This window comes from Myotis davidii, unplaced genomic scaffold (genome assembly GCF_000327345.1).
Source record: "Myotis davidii unplaced genomic scaffold, ASM32734v1 scaffold502, whole genome shotgun sequence".
NCBI lineage: Eukaryota > Metazoa > Chordata > Mammalia > Chiroptera > Vespertilionidae > Myotis > Myotis davidii.
The window spans coordinates 1,567,945-1,587,334 of NW_006293000.1; the positions used below are offsets into that span (position 1 = coordinate 1,567,945).

A 19,390-nucleotide genomic window follows, 5' to 3' on the forward strand; every position below is an offset into this window, starting at 1 on the left:
CTGGAGAGGGGCTTCTCCCCATAAGGAACTGCCGCTTCACTCAAGAAAACCAACGCCCTGGCAGGGGAACCTCTTGCCCCAAGTCACAGAGCAGTAACCAGCAGAATTGGATTCCTGCTTAAATTAAAAGTTGGCCCAACAGGAAAATGTTTTTGATCCCAGAGCCCCCAACCCCAGGGGAGGGAGTGGCTGGCAGGTCTCAGAGCAGTGCCTTGGGACTGATGGCAAGTCTCAAAGGACAGATGGTGATGATTGTTGCTAATCAATGACTGCTTTCCTTTTGTTGGTGAGAGAACCCATGAAGCCTCCTCTACAAAAGCAAAAGCGTAAAAGCCAATCTCAGCTTTTCCGCTACCTCATCCCTGTCCCCTCCTTTGCCATAAAAAGCTTTGTGACGCTGACTGCTTCTCTGTTTCTACCATCCCTGGCCTGGTCTCCTATCAAGTTTAATAACTTCTAAGCTGGACAGTCCCGTCATTTCTAATCCACCCTACAATTAGGACTGACATTATTTTTCTAAAATAAAAGTTTGATCCTGTTACTGTCATATAAATCCATTTAATAAGGTCTCATTGTCTTTAAGATAAATAGCTTAAGATACCCTAGAGCAGCAGTTCTCAACCTGTGGGTCTCGACCTCTTTGGGGGCGAACGACCCTTTCACAGGGGTCACCTAAGACCATGAGAAAACACATATATAATTACATATTGTTTTTGTGATTAATCACTATGCTTTAATCATGTTCAATTTGTAACAATGAAATTGGGGGTCACCACAACATGAGGAACTGTATTAAAGGGTTTCGGCATTAGGAAGATTGAGAACCACTGCCCTAGAGAGACTACCTGTGAGCTGCCCTCACACCACACTTCCCTATACATCTCCTAAGTCAGCTACACCGTCTACTCACTAGGAGAGAACCCATCAAAGCTGGTAGGCAGACCCCCTGATTCTCCCTGGAACACCACACTTGTTAAAATTCTCCCTTTGTGCCATTCACTGCTTTATGCTATCATTCCTTTAGGAGCCGGTCTTGTTTTCCCATGAGGCTTGGGTTTCTTAAGGCAGAGCTTTATACACATGTATATCTGTTGAATGAAGAAGCAAATGAATAGTTAAACAAGCAGAATTGAAGTGGTATCCATCTTTATTTATTTATTTTGTTATTTTCATGCCAATGTCCCTCTGACGTCTACAAGTGTTATTGCTCTCCATCTCCAGTTTTTGCTTGTTTGCTTTTAAAAGCGTCACCTGGAGAGAGGAGGTCCTAGTGAAGAAGGTGATGGCTCTGGCTGTGCTGTGATCCCAGAAATGGTGCTACGTGGTCTGTCGCTTCATCTTTTTTCCGAGTCTGGGTGCTCGCTCACTTGAAGATGCCAGTGAACCCAGGGAGGAGTATGGCATGCGATTGGGCTGGTGCCTGATAATTCACTTCTGAAGTTGGGATTTTGAGTGACACAGTGTCCAGCTGGTGATATTTTCAGCATAGAAACCTGTCAAACTACCAAGACAGCATTAAGGAGATGGAATGAATTGATTTATTTTTCTTTTGAATTGCTTGGCAGTGTCTCAATATTTAGGCATCAAATTTGCTCAATGTGCTACTTAGATTATTTCTTTCTTCCCTCAGCCCGCCTAGAGACTGCAGTAGCTAATGCTATTTTAAACCATGTCCTTCTTCAGAGAGAGCATTAAACACGTTTCAGAGAAGATCAACTTAATCTCCAGCTGCTTTCCCTGGTGACCTGAAGAGGCATGTCCCTGAGTCAGACTTTAGTGTTGTTTTTTTTTTTTCGGCTTTCCCTGGTGACCTGAAGAGGCATGTCCCCGAGTCAGACTTTAGTGTTGTTTTTTTTTCATGTCATCACCTTTGGGTCATTGACATAAACTTTTATATCAAGAGACTGATGCTGATAATAGGAGAGAACAGAGTAGTTTACATGTAGGAAGAGAATGATTTTAAATGCTGGAGGACTTGTTTAAAGTAATTTATATTTTTATGTCTAGCAGTTGCTCACTTGATTCCTGTTGCAATGACAATAGACTTTGAACATTTTCTTCCTTTTAATCATTCATTACTTTGAAGAACCTGGAGACGATGTGAAGTAAAATGAATACTCTACAGCTTTATGACAAAAACACAGGCTCACCCACTGCCAGCAAGCCCCTTTCTAGATCAGGCACCTTTCCCAGGAATAAACTAAGGTCATTCAAAGGTCACCTGTGATGTCACTGTCCCATTGGTGACTGCTAGGCCAGCCCGAGTGGAGTGGGTAACAGCTGTAGCTTTGGTCTGAGGCCTATACGCGTATTTCTGTGTTGCTCTTTACAGCTGTATGTCTGGCCCCTCTCATCCTTAGCTTCCTCGCCTGTGAAATACTTGTCATACTTGCAGTGGGCAGCACATGAGAAGGGTGGAAAGGGTGCCTGGGAGTCAGGGAGGAGCAGTGCAGACCCTCTCTCTTTCCTAAGTGTTAAAAGCGACCACTCACCCGGTGCATTCTTTATTTTATTAAAGCAAGGAAGAAGGTTTCATCCAAGGTTCTGCCCCTTTCTTGACCCCTGCTATCTCCTCACCCACTGTCTGCTGCCAAGCGTCAATAATACTGTTGGTTTTCCTTCTCTGCACACAGATGGTGGAGGCAGGAGCAGAGAGCTTCCCCAGGCACGCTACACCGAGCTAATACATCGCTCAGGCAGAGCCCTGTTCTGTTGAGAAAGCATTTCCAGAACCTGAAGTAGTTGTAAAACCCACACAAAAAAATTCCAGGGTCACTAGCACCCCCAAGTGAGTGGCCAGGAGAACAGTAAAATGATTCAAGTCTCGGGTACACCTCCAAATACAGCGCCACATGAATAGCAGCGTCTCAGACAGGGTCTGGCCAACCTGGAGGTGACAGCTGCCTGGCTTTCCGTCCCTTTCCTGGCTGTGTAAACCCCGGCACCGTTGTTCCTGTGGCTGAGAAGGCTGGGCAATTTGGTGGATGAAAAGTGAGCGTGGGAGTGAGATACATTAACTTCTCTTACACAAGTCTGAGGCCTGTGCCTTTTCCTGAACAAAATCACATTTACACCAGCAGCACGATGGGCATTGAAAGTACAGTCTTTGGAGTTAGACGTCCTGGGTGGATATATTCTGACTATACTACTTAATTGGTTCCCTCATTTGGAAAATTATTTGAGTTTGATTTTCTCACAGTGTAATATGAGGATAATAATAGCAGTTAATTCATAGAATTGTTTTAAGCTAAGTAAAATAATACATGTAAGGTGCTTAGACTAGTGCCTGACAAATAGTGTGTACCCAATAAGTGTTGTATTTGCTCTCCTGGCAGCAAATTACCCATATCCTTGAGCAAGAAGCACTGACTTTCAAATCCACTTATCTATGATTCTATGTCACCTCTGATACAATTGCTTCCAAACTAGCACGCCTGTGATCCTGAAGGCCCCCTCCCTTCAATGTCTTTCATCCCTAGAGACCCTTGAGATTTAAAGTTATGTGTATCTTCTTTTCTGAGCAATCAATATCCATTACAAATAGCTCACGATTGCAGCTTTTCCTGGAGAAAGATGTTAATGGATTCTGTCCAGGCCACAAGACAGTCACTTCCCTACCTAACCTAACGGCTCCTGAGTCCCCTAAAAGCCTGACCTTCCATTAGAAAGTGATCAGGAAGCTTCCAATAAGCTCAGGAATCTATTCAATATTTCTCATTCCCTGATGATCGGTAGGGAGACATCAACTGTCATCAACAGTCCACCACAAAGTCATATAAGTCAAGCAGGCTGTGGCTTTTCCTGGCATTTACTATCCCTTATGTGTCCCTGGGGAAAGAGGGAGCCCTTCAGGTTTCCATGGCAGCAGTGGTTCATTTCCTGGTCTTCAAAAAAAGTAGATAAGCAGATAATATAAAATAAAATAATAATAATAATAAAAAACACTCAACCCCAAAACTTAAAAACAACCCCAAAACTTGACAATGATCCCAAAAAAGATGGGATCACTTTGGGGCTGTTGGCAAATCAACTTTAAGAAGACTGGACTTCAAAACGCGAGTGAGTCGCATTTATCTTTCCAATTTAAAATCTCCATTCAAAGCTTTCAGGTGCCAGCCCAGCTCCCCGCTGTGAGGGAAGGAGTATGGTCCCTGTTTGTGTACTTCAAGTCTCAACCCTGGCGGAGAAGAACGTGGTGTGCAGCAAAATTCCCCCAGACTTACATTTTTAATAACGAGAAACAGGAGTTTAGCAAATTTCTTAGTAAGTTTATTTAAAGTCATGATTCTGAAGGTCTAGGGTTGTCTGACGAAGGGATGAAATCATGGAATTTTCTAGCTCACAGATTTAGTTTACTAGACCGCCATCTAGTGGTCATTGTAGGAACTTCGCTGATAGGCAGCCCTACACATTTGCATGCTAATAAGGGAATGCTTACCTTTCTTTAGAATATCACTACCCAGTTTTAGTGCAACCAATGCACTAAAATTCCACAACCATCTACCAGGACAGTAGCTTCGAGAAAAAAGCAAAGTGGCTATGTGGAACTTGTTGATATTTGATAATAATCAATGCTTTATTGGAAATGCTGGTTTTGTTTTAGATCACCATCACTGTATTCCTGGCAGAACTGACATAAAAATATACTTGCTACCCCTTAACACAATAGCATATAGATGATATATGGTAATAAATACAGGTTTTGATTTATTTTTCTGAGTATTTATTTATTTATTTTTAAGAGTTTACTTGAGCAAAAATGAATTCGAATCAAGCAGTGCCAAACAGGAATTGGTCAGGAGCATAAGGGAGACATTTCCCCTTTTCTTCTGAGTGTTCTTTTAAATGACTTGCCTGAACTTCAACTGCAGAACCCTGCCCACCCTCTGCCCCCTGAAACATACAGCTGGTGTCTCTGCTTGGGTTTTAATTCATATTTTTATATTTCATACTGTTTTTCTATTCGTTGCCCTGGATCTGCATGGCTCAGTAGCCAGTGACTAGAGCAAAGATTTTGTTCAAACTCACCGAGCTGGTAAAGCTTCTGCCCTTGGCTATTGATCTGCATATATGTTGAGGAACACAGTCAAAATTCACTCAGCTTTCACCCTGTCTGTGATGCTAGAGGAGTATATTTCTCCAGTCAGCAAGGCGGGTGTAGAAAGCTGCTCAAACCTGCCATTCTCTCTTTCCCAGGTCTCCCGCCCCCATTCTGTTTTGAGCCGATCTACTCCTCACTGTTGCTGAGACTTTGTTTCCTGTAGGCACTTTTGCTGATAATTACTTGAGTTCCTCCTCCTCACCCAAATCCAGCTCACTGAGTGTCCTTACAATGTGTACATACAAAACTAGATAAGAAGTCCTGGAAGGAGCAGTGTGTGAATGGGCCCTGAAGCTCAAGCTTCATTAGGTTCCAAATAAATCGCCTCTGCCCCAGGCAGAGAGCACATGACTCAGCTGCAGAGGAGAGCTGGACGCCAGGACACCGCATCCAGGGCTGTCAGAGGTTCAGTCTTAGTGTAGACAGAACCAGCATCAGGAAGAGTTCTCAAGCTGTGCATGGGGCAGGGCAGCAAGAAGTTCATGGGTCTAAGGTGGAAGACAGAGGTACTTACACTGCAGGTTGGGCAGGTCTGTCCATTCACAGTAGGAGTTCTGTCAGCAATTGTGGGTTCAAGGGAAAGAATTCAAACCCCTGGAGGTGGCAAGGGCCAGAAATATTAAGATTATGAAATCATAACTGGCCCATAACCAGGGACAGAACAGGGCCTCCAAGGGGACCATTGGTAGGGAGAAGGTTGAAAGTGCTTCCTAAGCTATAGACAGTATTAGAAGGAAAAGGTCCCTATGAAACAGAGCAGGTAGTGGCAACATTTGAAAGGGGTGCAGATAACATCTGTAAGGGATAGGAAACAGTATGGGCAAACTGAGGAGCACTACCTAAAACAGAAAGGTTCTTAGCTACCAGAAGGCCCTGGGGTTATCTGAAGAGAAGGAAGCAGGTTAAAAGTTTAGAGTGATTAGGCAGGACGATTTGGGGAGCATCAGAAGGCTATCCTTTTACAGGGGGAATAAGATGTCATCAAAATGTATACTGTTCAGCAGCATGTGTATTGTTCAGGTGAATATGAGTCTCTGACTGTCCCTTCATTTTGATCACCAGAGGATTATTGTTTGCTAGCATATATGAGGTTTTATATTTTATATGGAATTTCTCTTTTTTCATAAATTTACATAAATATGTAAATTAGCATCTTCTGCTTTAAGTACATATTTATCAATATTCTTTCTTAAAGGGATGGTTTTAATTAGAACAACAAATCCTTAATCAACTGCCTAGGTATAAAGTGCTGAGTCACTGCTGTCTGATCTCCACTCTTTTCTCTCATCAACCAGTCAGCATAGCAACAAAATCTCACCAAGCACAACCAGCCGTCTTCCTTGATTTGCAGCATTTATTTAATGGAATCATAAAATTTGCAGTTAGCACTTGAAAGCTTTATTTTAAGGAATGAAAAAGAATTGGATGCAGCCTTAATAGCTAACGAAAAGACAGTAGAGAGCACAGGAGAGCACACTGAGAAGCATTGGTATCAGAAATAGCTGAAATCATTCCCAGGACAACAATCAACTGACAGGGAGGAGTGGAGACAGCACAGAAATCACACGCTACGTGATCAAATCCATCTATTACAAGGATCTCACAAGCCCTTCATGGAAATCGCATTTCTTCTCTGCTGGAGTAAATTTTCTGAAATTCTTGTAACCCTCTGACTTCTCTGTCAGGTTCTAAGGAATTTTAAAGATTTGAGAACTTAAAAATTAAATTCTAGGAATTTAGAATTAATCAGAACATTTCAAGTCCTCCAATGCTGCCAACACAATTTTAGGAATAATTCTGCAATTAGGGTGACTGTTCTGTCTCCTTCACTAAAAGGAAATGAGTAAAACAGCCATCTACCTTTTAATTAGCACTGGATTTCTGGGCTTTCTGTGGGAGCGGATTTCACTTAACCCACAATGAGTGGTAATCATGTCATGTTCAAATGAAGGTGAGTATGGGCCCATACTTTCACACTCCCAAGGAATTAACCTTGTATAAACACTTTTGTTTGGTTTTTTGCTTCTTAGACTCAGGGTTGTAATTTATTATCTTCAAGGTTTTGATTCCTTTTAAAGTAACTATCCTAACATTTTATAGGGAAATCCCAGAGCAAGGAGACTGTTTATATTGGTAGTAAGCTAAAGAGGATTTGAAAAACTATAGTAAGTTTTGCAGCATATATCTACACTACATGTTATGAATTCTGCAGGCAAATATTACAGAAATAAGTTGTTTCTCTTCAATGTTTTCTGTCTGGATAAAAAAACATTTGAAAAACTACCAACATTTGTGTAGCGAAGATTGAGGGAAGGTTGTGGAGATCGTGCATCCAGCAGCCTCAACCTAGACTTGCGCAGCCATTTTGGATATCCAATTTCAAGCTCTAAATAGAAACATATGGTTAAAAATAAGTTGTTTTGGTAAAATCTATAAGCATGTACTATTTCAGTTACTTCCTCATATCTACTAATTGCAATAATCTTTCTGGATATTGCTGTACTGCATTTATCGACATTTCCCAGCTCTCCTTAGCCAGGGCTAATTAAGCAGTTATTGTAAAATGAATGAGCCTATCACAAAAGAAAGAAAACCATTTAGATTTTCATTAGAGGGAGCCAGTTTGCTTGCACTAGGAGTGCCTCTCTTCACACTCCAGCATGAGACAGGTTCGTCATTGTGAAGAGGCAGGGCAATTAGAAACATCCATTCTTTCCCATCCCAACAATAAAGGTGTATTGGGCAGGATTTCTTGTAAGAATGCTTTGTGGGGGGTAGCTTCATATTAAACCAGTACACTGTAGACCAGTGATGGAGAACCTATGACACGCGTGTCAGAGGTGAAACGCAAACTCATTTTTTTGGTTGATTTTTCGTTGTTAAATGGCATTTAAATATATAAAATAAATATAAAAAATATAAGTCTTTGTTTTACTATGGTTGCAAATATCAAAAAATTTCTATATGTGACACAGCACCAGAATTAAGTTAGGGTTTTTCAAAATGCTGACATGCCAAGCTCAAAAGGTTTGCCATCATGCTGTAGACACTCAACAAAAGTCAATGAATGGACGAAAGAAGGAAAGAAAACAAAAACTCTGAAATGTAGCCATATAGTCTTAATTTTGTCTCCCTTTGATAATTTTGTCTCCTTCCACAATTTTGGTAAATTTTCTAACACAGAGATAAATTTTCTAACATACACAAAAGTGAAGTTCTGCCTCAGATATAGTCAGTTACCGATTTGGTAAGTGAAAACTTTGATAAACCAATCATGAAAACAAACAAACAAATAAACAAAAACAAACCTTTACCACTAGAAATGATATCTTTTCTGTGATTGCCAGTACTGTTATGTCCTTTAAAATACTTTGTGAGAGCTCATGAGTTTGTATACACTGGCCAAGAAAAGTTTGAGAAGAAAGTTTTGTTTTTGTCATTACATTTTGAAACTCTGACACTTGAATTCTAGCATGCTCTTTTGGTCAGGCTGAAACTCTTGAATGAAAGCAAGCCCTGCTAGATTATCCTAGAAATGTCAGCATATCAGAGGAAACAATGTCAGCCGTCCTATTCTTCTATTCTTTTGGTAGGAGCAGAGGATGTTCCTAGTCAGTCAGTGAGTATGTAAAGAACACAACAGGACGCTAGCCTTTGAAAAACGTAATCAGGGGGGTAGGGGAGGTACCATCTGTCTTGGGAGCCTACCATTTTGGCATGTGGATTGGAATCTTCAAGTCCTCTTAACTCTCTACTTGCAGGTTTCTATAATAAATAAATGTTGTGTCAGGAACTGCATCAGATATCATACATAGACACACATGCACATGTGCACATACACACGCAGATGACATCTTCCTGATTCATGAAAAATCTAAGATAGTTTGTAAATTCCTATGGGATAGGATGGGGAAGATGATTCTTGTTAAGTGAAGAAAGTATTTTTCCTTGTAAACCTTGTGAATTGCTCCAACAATATATTTGGTAAGAGAATTCCAAATATTTCTCAAGATCTTTCATTCAAAAAGTATATCTATTGAAATTCCAGTAAAACCAGTTTATGAAAAGGACTGTACAGATTTTATGTGCAGCATCTTCTTAGATCATCTTGTGTGATAGACAGATTCTGTGGAAGTATAGACAGAAACTATCTTTTTTTTTCATGTGTGTGTGTTTTTTTATTGGTTTCAGAGAGAGAAACGGAGAGGGAGAGAGAGAAACATCAATGATGAGAGATATTCATCCATAATCTGCCACCTGAATGCCCCATCCTGGGGAACTAGCTGGAAATCTGACCGGGAATAGAACTGTGACCTCATGGTTCATGGGTTGATGCTCAAGCACTGCACCACACCAGCCAGGCTGAACACTATCTTAATCACATCCTTTTAGCTAGGAATAAAGAAAACATAATGATAATGGCTAATTTACAAGAAACATACAATTGAGAGTCTTGGTGTTTTCAGCACCTCATTCTCAGTAAGAAGCATCCTGCTCTGTGACCTTGAGGATATTGAGGACATAGAGGTAGAAACAGACACCAACATTTTGGGTGATCTTAGAAAGCCTGGAATATTCTTTTTTTGACTTACTCTCTAAAGCATGAGTGTGCTAATTTGGCTAAATTGTTTCTCGTCAATACTGGGTCTTGCCATTCTCTCCCTCCCCATATGTAGATTGAAGGCTTGGTGGTATGAAATTATGTTAAACTGTTCTGCATCTTCTACCTCATTTAGATTTAGGGCTACTTCCACTTCAAACACATATTAATTAACTTTTTTAAGTTAATCAATTATTGCAAATGAAATTTTCTCACGTGTAGAGGATGAATATCAGGTAAGATTGGCTCAGTCCTGGTTTGCAGCTCATCACCAAAGTATCCTTTATTCTCCACTCCCAGTCTATCTTGAGGTGGGCTGTGAAAAGGAAGTGGAATAGTGATACACGATAGGGGATACAAGATAGTGATACAAGATAGGGGATACAAGATAGTGGTTAACATTAAACCAAGAAGGAGATTTTTAAAAGATGGATACTCCGCTTATACCTTATAACAATTAAATAAGAGGGAGAAACCAAAATTAGAATTAAAAACAAAACAAAACAACAACCCTGTAATTTCAATGTGCCATCAAGTTTGGGAACTATTGGGATAAACATTGGGATTAGAACTTGATATTTGGCTACTCTTACTTGGTCTTTAATAAGAGGCTATATTTTGCCTCCATCAAGTACCGTCTATGGACACAAAGCCAATATATTCTCAGTAATGGTCTTCTTCAACACATAGGGAAGACAGACATACCTCTGAACTTGCTTCAATTTAATACAGTTTAGGTAGCGAATTAAAAATGCGATTCCCCCAATACCGATGATACCCAGGACAAGGACTACAACCAGGATGGAGATATCTGGAATGGTAAATAATGAACAACATAAACTGATGAACAAAAACAGATCCAAAGACAGAGAAGCATCGATCAGACCATCAAACCAATAAACAAACAACCATGAGCTTCAACCCGGATTTAAACTTTAGGACAATAGAATATTAACATTTAACTGAGCTGTTACAAGCCAGTTCTCTATTCCTTAAAATGTTTTGATTCCCCTTCCCCACAATTTTTAAATTTTAAAGGAAAAGGCCATAATATTATACAAATTACCATCTATGTTAGCAATGAACACTCCTTATGTTTAAGGGAACCACAATCAGCAGAAAAGTTTTGATTTTCAGTTATTAACAGATTATAGAAAAAGCCTTTTTGGGTTATGGGTTCTTAGAAGACCTAATGCAAATTTAGAAGAAGATACATTAATTCTAAAAAGCAATGGGAGTAAATTCAAATGTGAGTATTTAAACATGTGAAAAAAAGACCATACAAATACATGCAGAACCACAACATATATGTAGTAGACTCAGAAATTAAGAAAAAAGCTTTTTCATTGGCTAGGCTTTTGATATATGCAGGATGGTATATTCTAGGATGCTCACTGGTAACATTTAAGGATTCTTCCCATTCCACAATTATCTCTTCTTCCTCACATTGGCACTGGAGCTCACTGCCATCCACCTGGAAGAACAGTCAATCACAATTTTATCAAATTACTGGCATAAGCTGTGTTTTGCACTTCACTTAGTTTAATGCTAGCTAGTTCTCCATCACACACACACACACACACACACACACACACACACACACACTTTTATTGATTAATTAAACTGTATACTAAAATCAATTTTTAAAAGAAATAAGCAAACAAAGTACAAGAATCAAGCACTCTTGAAGATGTCTGAGCAAGAGAATGATTCCAAAAGCTTAAAACCAGATAAACAAGATGGCTTGAGTTATCTTTCCAGAAGGCATCAATTGTATTAAAGGAACAGCCCTTGCTAAAGTTGAATATATCACAGCCAAAGAACAGACTCTAACTAGGCTTAATAATAACGAGGTTATATTAATGTGGGATAAAAGTGAGGGAACTATGTTTAGTTCATCGTGTAATAGTTAAGAACATACACTCTGTGTTTAAATATCAACTTTTCCTTTCACAAAAAACAAGTTTAACTTGTCCTCCATTTGTAAAAGTAGGCTTAGGAATAGGACTCACCTTTTCAGTTGTTATGAAGTTTTAAAATTTTACACATATATGTGTATATATATATATATATATATTACTTTAAAGAGTGCCTGATATATATACAACTTTCTATATAAATGTTACTGATTAATTGGGCTTAGGAAAGATGTTACCCACAAACATGACTGCTAGGCATTGCTATTATTGAATAGTATTGAGTAAAATATATATATATAATGATTTGTTGTTTTTTTCAAAAGCTTTAGGCAAATGTTGGCATGATGTAATTTAAATATAAGTGATATTATGATGGATCCAACATTAAACTTTAGGTGTCCATCTCTTTCTATGAATTCTGCCTGGTACTGAGTTTTCATTTTTTGCATTCCTCAGCTCAAAGACATCTTATGTGCTTAAGTACTGGGATTCTAGATTACTAGTCTAATAATAAAACATATACTTGCAATATTGGCAATATGTATATGTAATATCTGGTTTGGTTCTTTGGATCAATTTTATTTATTATATGTGAAAAACAGTTCCCAAATGTACACTTGATTTCAAAATCACTATACAAACATGTGCATGAGTATACACACTCACACACACACACACAGGTCCAGAAATAAGTCCTATGTCAATAAATGTCTGGTAAGACATTACTTTAAAAAGAGTCAAATCTTACAGCATTTTCATTGCACTGAAAGGAGCAATTAGTTGAATTGTAGAACTTCTCAAAATTCACACATTCACCATTGATGCACACCTAGAAATAAAACCAAGATATATTGGAATTACTTATTCTAGAATTTACATATTTTTTTCTATATAAATAATCACAGGTAGAATATTCTGTGTAATAAGAAATTTTCTGTAAAGGTTTGATGGGCATCTATATATATATATATAAAAGGCTAATATGCAAAGTGTCCCTTTGGGAGTTCGACTGGGAGGCCAAGAGTTCGATTGTTCGCTATGACGTGCAACACCACGAGGGCGCGGTGCGGAATATGGCAGGCGACCAGGAGTCAGGGAATCTGATCAGCTCTGATCGCTGGCCAGACCTAGGGACCATACCCATGCATGAATTTCATGTACTGGGCCTCTAGTTTGAAAATAATGTACTGTGCATTCAAATATTGTTGTACACAAACTTTTTAATTATTAAAATGTCTGTGTCATTAATTCTTCAAACATTAATCTGCATGTGTTTTTGGGGTCATATCCAGAAAGTCATTGCCAAAACCATGTCAGTTAACTTTCCTCTATGTTTTCCTCTAGGTGTTTTGGTGTTTCATCCCTGACATTTATGTGTTTAATTCATTTTGAGTTAATCTTTGCTCATAGCCTAACATAAATGTCCAATTTCATCCTTTTGCATGTGAATATCCGTTATTCATGACACGATTTATTAAAGAGACTGCACTTTCTCCATTGTATGTACTTGGTGCCTTTGTCAAAGGTTAGTTGGCTGTATATGCATAGATTTGTTTCTCAGCTCTATTTTGTTCCATTGGTCTAGATGTCCATTTTTATGCCACCACCATGTTGTGTAAATTACTACATAATTTGGAATAAGATGCTTCTAGTTTTGTTCTTTACTCAAAATTGCTTTGCTTATTTGGAATCTTTGTGGTTCATACAAATTTTAGAATTGTTTTTCCTATTTCTGTAGAGAATACTATTGGGGTTTTGGTAGGAATTGCATGGAACCTGCAGATCATTTTGGGTAGTATGATATTATAACAGCATTAATTCTTCCAATTTATGGACATAGAATATCTTTCAATTTATTTGTGACTTCAATTTTTTTCATCAAAGTCACATTTTTCAGTGTATAGATTTCACCTCCTTGGTTAAAAATATTTTAAAGTATTTTATTGTTTTTAATGATATTGTAAGTGGGAGAGTTTTCTTAATTTCTTTTTCAGACAGTTTATTTTCATTTTTGTTGACTTCATTGTGTGAAGGTAAGTATAAATGTCCTCTCTTTCTATGAACTGTTCCTGGTACTGAGTTTTTATTTTATGCATTCCTCAGCTCAAGGACATTTATTGTTATTATTTCTTTAATTATATTTTACCTCTATTCTGTTATATTTATCTAAGAATGTCTAGATATCTCTATTAGATCTGGATTATATTTCTTAGAACTATATTTCTTGTTTTCATTTATTTTTTATTTTTTTGTTAATCCTCAATGGAGGATTTCTTTTTTTCAAAGAGAGTGGAAGAGAGGGGGAGAGACAGAGAGAGAGAGAAACATGGATGTGAGAGACACATCGATTGGTTGCCACTTGCATGCGCCTGGACTAGGGCCGGGAATTGAGCCTACAACCCAGGTACATGCCCTTGACCAAAATCGAACCTGCAACCTTTTGGTCCATGGGCCAATGTTCTAACCACTGAAGCAAACCAACTAGAGCTATTTTTAAAAATGTCTTTATCTAACTTTTCTGTGTTAAGAAGTTAAGCTTCTAATTTACTGTTTTTACGTGGTACATATTTGATGGTTTGCTGTTCAAATTACAAATAAACTAGCGACCATGATTTGTTCTGTACTTTGAAGACTGTGCTTATTAATTGCAAATTATAACATTTTAGGATTTAATATTCTTTTAAATTGTATTAAGTATAAATTTAACTTTTTTCAAAGGATTATCCTCTTTTTTTAATCTAATTTAATAAAAGAGAAACATACAAATTGACCATACCTCTGCTACACCCACAAGCCACGCCCACAAGCCACGCCCACAAGCCAATCAGGAGTGAATATGCAAATTAACCCAACTAAGCTGGTGGTGTCCACGGAGCTGGAGCAAGCAGGATGCTTGGGCTGTCCCCAGCAATGGAGGAAGCCAAGCTTTCTGCCTGCCCTGTTAGCCCTGAGCTCTGCTCAAGGCTACAAAGTTTCAATTATAGAAGATAAATAAATCGCAGATACCTGCTTCCAGCCTGCAGCTGTGGCCAGCCTGAAAATGGCCATCAGCCTGTCACCCAGGCTGGCCAGGCACCCCAGTGGGCCCCCCCACCCTGAAGGGGCTGTGGCCAGCCTGAAAACAGCCCTCAGGCCCTCACCCAGGCTGGCCATACCTCCATGGGTGAGGATCCCCGCTGTGGGGCTTAGACAACCCACAAACAGCTATCAGCCCCTCACCCAGGCTGGCCAGGCACCTCAGTGGGGACCCCCACTCTGAAGGGGGTGTGGCCAGCCTGAAAATGGTCCTCAGCCCCTCACCTGGGCTGGCCAGGCACCCCAGTGGGACCCCCACCCTGAAGGGGATTTGGCCAGCCTGCAAACAGTCATCAGCCCTTCACCCAGGCTGGCCACACCCCCATGGGGTGAGCGTCCCCGCTGGGGGGCTTAGCCAGCCTGAAAACGGCCCTCAGCCCTTCACCCAGACTGGCCAGGCACCCCAGCAGGACCCATGATGGCGGGAGCCTCTCCCACCTCTTCAGCAGTGCTAAGGATGTCCGACTGCAGCTTAGGCCTGCTCCCCGCTGGCAAATGGACATCCCCCAAGGGCTCCTGGGCTGCCAAAGGGATGTCTAACTGCCAGCGTAGGCCCAATCCCCTGGGTAGTGGGCCTAAGCCAGCAGGTGGACATCCCCCGGAGGGTCCCAGACTGCAAGGGGCACAGGCCGGGCTGAGGGACCCACCCGAGTGCACAAATTTTTGTGCACCAGGCCTCTAGTATATATATGTTTCTTAGGGGACTGTAATCTCTGATTCTTGAGACTGGTCTCCACTATTCAATTATTTTATGCCTGGTGTTGTTTGTCCTCTTTGCTTATTCTTATGGAACAGATTTTTAATATACAGTCATATGTCACTTAATGATAGAGATATGTACTGACAAATGTGTCATTAGGTGATTGTGTCATTGTGCAAATACCATAGAGTGCATTTATACAAACCTAGATGGTATAGCCTACTATACAGCTAGGCTGCATGATATAGCTTGTTGCTCTTAGGCTACAAGCCTGTATGTACAGCATACTGTAGACAATTATGACACAATGCTAACTATTTGTGTATCTAAACACAGAAAAGGTAGAAAAGTATTATATAAAAGATAAAATATGATAAACCTGAAGAGGGCACTTACCATGAATGCAGCTTGCAGGACTGGAAGGTGTTCTGGCCAGTGAGTGAGTGGTGAGTGAAGCTGAAGGCCTAGGACATTACCGTACACTACTGTAGACCTTAGAAACAGTCTCACTATCCCTTCTGCCTCCTTCCAACAGTGTTGGAAAGAGAACATTGAAATGGTCAGTGCTGCTCCATGAACAGAGAAGTGGGCTGGATTGGTGGGAAAGATTGAGGGGAAACTGACTGGGAAAAGCATAGATCACCATAATAGTGACTGGCAGGAGGGAGTGGAAGGTGATCTGAGGATATGCATAAGTAGGAATAAGAAACTGAGATGAAGAGACAAAGGAACATAAAGGATAGGCATGGCAATACAGCTTTGTCTGTTGGATGTTGGAGCAGTGGTCAGATATTTGAACTTTGTAATATTCGTAAGAAAAGAGGGTGTTTAACATAGAGAGGGTGTAGAACTGAGGACCCAATATTTTGACTTTGGAAATTTTTGTTGTTGTTGTTCTATTGACCCTACCTGTCACAAAGGTCTCTGTTTGTCATTAAATTAATGCATACAGTAAAACTTATCTATACTTTCCGTCATTACAACCTGAAAATATTTCCACAGTACAGGGACAGGCTATCACGGAAAGTTTTTACTAAAGTGGCAATGGCACTTAATAGTTGTTAAAAGGGGAAAAGATTGAGAAGTGCAGATTGGCAGTTACAGTACTCTGTCATGAGGCTGTAAAGTACAGGACAGGGAATATCTACATATATAAAAGCCTAAGCGACCGTTATGACCAAACAACTGGAATGACCAGAACGACTGAATGACCGGCTGGTAGCAATGATGCACACTGACCCAGACCTTGCTGCTGGGGTCCTGACAGCCCCGAATCCGGTTCACCCACACCCCGGACCCAGACAGGAGGAAGAAGGGAGCCCAATTCTTTGCAGAATCAGCTGTTGGTTAGCTTGTTGCTGGTGTCTTGACAGCCCTGAATCTGGTTCACCTGCACCCCAGACCCAGACAAGGCGAGACGGCCCCAATCAGCCCTGATTTCTGGCCATGCTTAGGGACCCCACCTGTGCATGAATTCATGCACCAGGCCTCTAGTAGGAAATAATATTGTAATAACTATGTATAGTGCCAGTTGAATACTGGCAATGTCGGGGGCACACTTTGCAAAGTATATATGATTATCTAACCACCATTCTGTACACCGGAAACTAATAGAAAATAAAATAAAAAATTTAAAAATGGAAAAAAATCACATTTAAAGAAAAAAATAGTTATTACTATAAGTTACTGCCTGTGGACCTGTATCCTTGTACAGGATCTTATGTCCTCCACAGAGAATTTAGAGCAGTGTGCTCTGAAGACAATCAAGCTACTGGAGGTCTGTAGTGCCCTCTAAGTGTACAGTGCTGGGGGAACAGGCTCTTCTGTGCCAAAGGAAGTCAGTGGTGACAGGCTGGGATGTGATCTCTGTCCTCAAAATTGAGGTGCTGTCAGTGAGAGGCAATCTATTGCCACACCCTGCAGATATTTCTCCCATCAGAGAAAAAATATCTTCTGAATATCTGTCCTTCCATTTCTTACAGAAAATTCAGTTCCATTATAATCTCATGGGCCCACCATTGTATATACAGTCCATTGTTGACCAAAACGCTGTTGCACAATACATGACTATACATGATTGAACACTGGGGAACATTGCCTTACAACTCATGGAGTTAAGTCTCAACTAGAGAGAAAGAGTGAGATACTTATTTTAATTTGTCCACTTTTGCATGTTTAATAAAGAACTACAGAGAGTTTTACAGCAATTCCTTTGTGTCAGAGTACAGACTAATCCCCTTTTCTTCCCTCTCCTCTCTTCTTCCCTCTCCACTTTGTCCTTCTCCTCTCCTCTCCTCTCCTCCCCTCTCCTCCGACATTCCAACCAATTGAACCACACTGGCCAGGGCTTGTCTACTCCCCTTATTATTCATACAAGCTTCCCACATACAGTCTCTTAATTATCTACTACAGGCCTGGTGCATGAAATTCTTCCCTGGTGGGGGGTGGGAAGGGTGGGGGTGGGGCTCAGCTTGGCCTGTGCCCTCAGGGGATGTCCGACTGCTGGTTTGTGGAAGGTGACCAGTGGTGGCACTCGCCAGCCAGCCTTGCCCCCTGATCGCTGCCGCTGGTCACCTCCCTCTCAGGGGGCAGACACTCAAAGCAGGAGCTCCTGCATTGAGCTTATGACCCCTGGTGGTCAGTGTGCATCATAGTGACCAGTTGTTCCACCAGTCATTTCGCTGTTTGCTCAATTTGCATATTAGGGTTTTATTATGTTATCTGTGTCCTAAGTTCTGTAGTATAACTAAGGAAAAAGGGCACCCAGGTGCCTTGGGATGCTTTTGCTCTCTTATCCTACATCAAATTAAAAGGCCTGGAAGGGGTGGGTGTGGGGTGGAGCACAGTCACTGGTACCAGAGTATGTGCCCAGTAAATATGGCCCAATGAATAAAATAAATGAAAACTGTATGGCTGTTTCATAGCCAAATTAACTTAAACATTATGTCTATAATTTTATTCCATGTCTTCTCTAAGATACTAATTAAGCACATTTATAATATGTACATATCATTTCATATACTAAAGCTGAAATAAAATGAATATTTGTGAAAATGTCATTGCTACTCTGCTCAATACAAAAATTACCAATCTTTTTTTCTGCTTTCTCTTATATAGGCCCTCTGGACCCAATCCTAGGATCCAAAGATGTTTTACAGTGGCTGAGCCAAGAAGGTTTAATCAAACAAAGAGTTTTCATCTTACCATTCCATCTCCGCATTTTGTTCCAGGAGCAACCAGGCCCAAGTCTCTCGGATTGTGGTATAAATAAAAGGTTTTGCAGTCAGTGGTGACATTCTTCTTTGGGACCTTCATATGATAAATCTTTTCTTCTCCAAGGAAAGATGAGTGCTGCCCTCCGGTGCAGTATATCTTTCCACATTTGATGTCTCTGGAGAAAAGGGACAGTATTCTCAGTCTTGGGACCAGAACAGAACTTCGGAGACTAGGTTTGCCCTGAAGTGGCCTGGCCACTGTTTTCTAGGCCCGGGCTTGCCAGCAGCCTGCGGAAGGGCCAGAAGCAGGGTAGACTGTGGTGCAGTCCAGTCCTGACCCAGGGAACTGAGATGAATAGGCAAAGCTATAAATTGCTCATATTTCTCTCTGATATCTTTGTGGTTCTCACAAATCTATATTAGCTTAAGCTTACAGAAGAATATTTTTATTAGTAATTTGAGTTAGCGTAACTTGAATCAGGATGCTAAGATTTCTTTCTTATTCTCCCTTGCATAGAGCGCTTTAGTTGATTCTTATAATAAACCCATGAGGTGTGATTATTATAATTCTGTTTTGAGGATTAGGAAGTAATTGGAAGTAAGGAAAGTTCAATGACTGCCCATTTTCACCTACTGTTGTTTTCAGGCCAAATCCTGTAAAGCCCTGCCAAGTATTAGCAACAAATATGGACTCAGCTCATGTTTTTAAAAATCAGATCTAACTTCCAATTCTTCCATTTCTCTTCCAACTTCAACTTCTACCTTTCTTCATATGGCTTC

The 19,390-nt window shown here is 40.3% G+C and overlaps 1 protein-coding gene across 1 annotated transcript in view; it reads right to left on the minus strand.

The window, feature by feature from the left end:
- Nucleotides 1-5,453: 5,453 nt before the first annotated feature.
- The window catches only part of ADAM7 (ADAM metallopeptidase domain 7), a gene marked incomplete at its 5' end in the record, with an annotated part of 22,485 nt that continues 8,548 nt past the window's right edge, over nucleotides 5,454-19,390 (minus strand). The window contains 8 exons of the mRNA XM_006766447.2: nucleotides 5,454-5,655; nucleotides 6,695-6,789; nucleotides 8,810-8,866; nucleotides 9,918-10,017; nucleotides 10,407-10,512; nucleotides 11,097-11,175; nucleotides 12,369-12,449; nucleotides 18,600-18,786. Of these exons, the coding sequence (XP_006766510.2) occupies nucleotides 5,454-5,655; nucleotides 6,695-6,789; nucleotides 8,810-8,866; nucleotides 9,918-10,017; nucleotides 10,407-10,512; nucleotides 11,097-11,175; nucleotides 12,369-12,449; nucleotides 18,600-18,786 (907 nt within the window). The remainder of the gene's footprint in view (nucleotides 5,656-6,694; nucleotides 6,790-8,809; nucleotides 8,867-9,917; nucleotides 10,018-10,406; nucleotides 10,513-11,096; nucleotides 11,176-12,368; nucleotides 12,450-18,599; nucleotides 18,787-19,390) is intronic.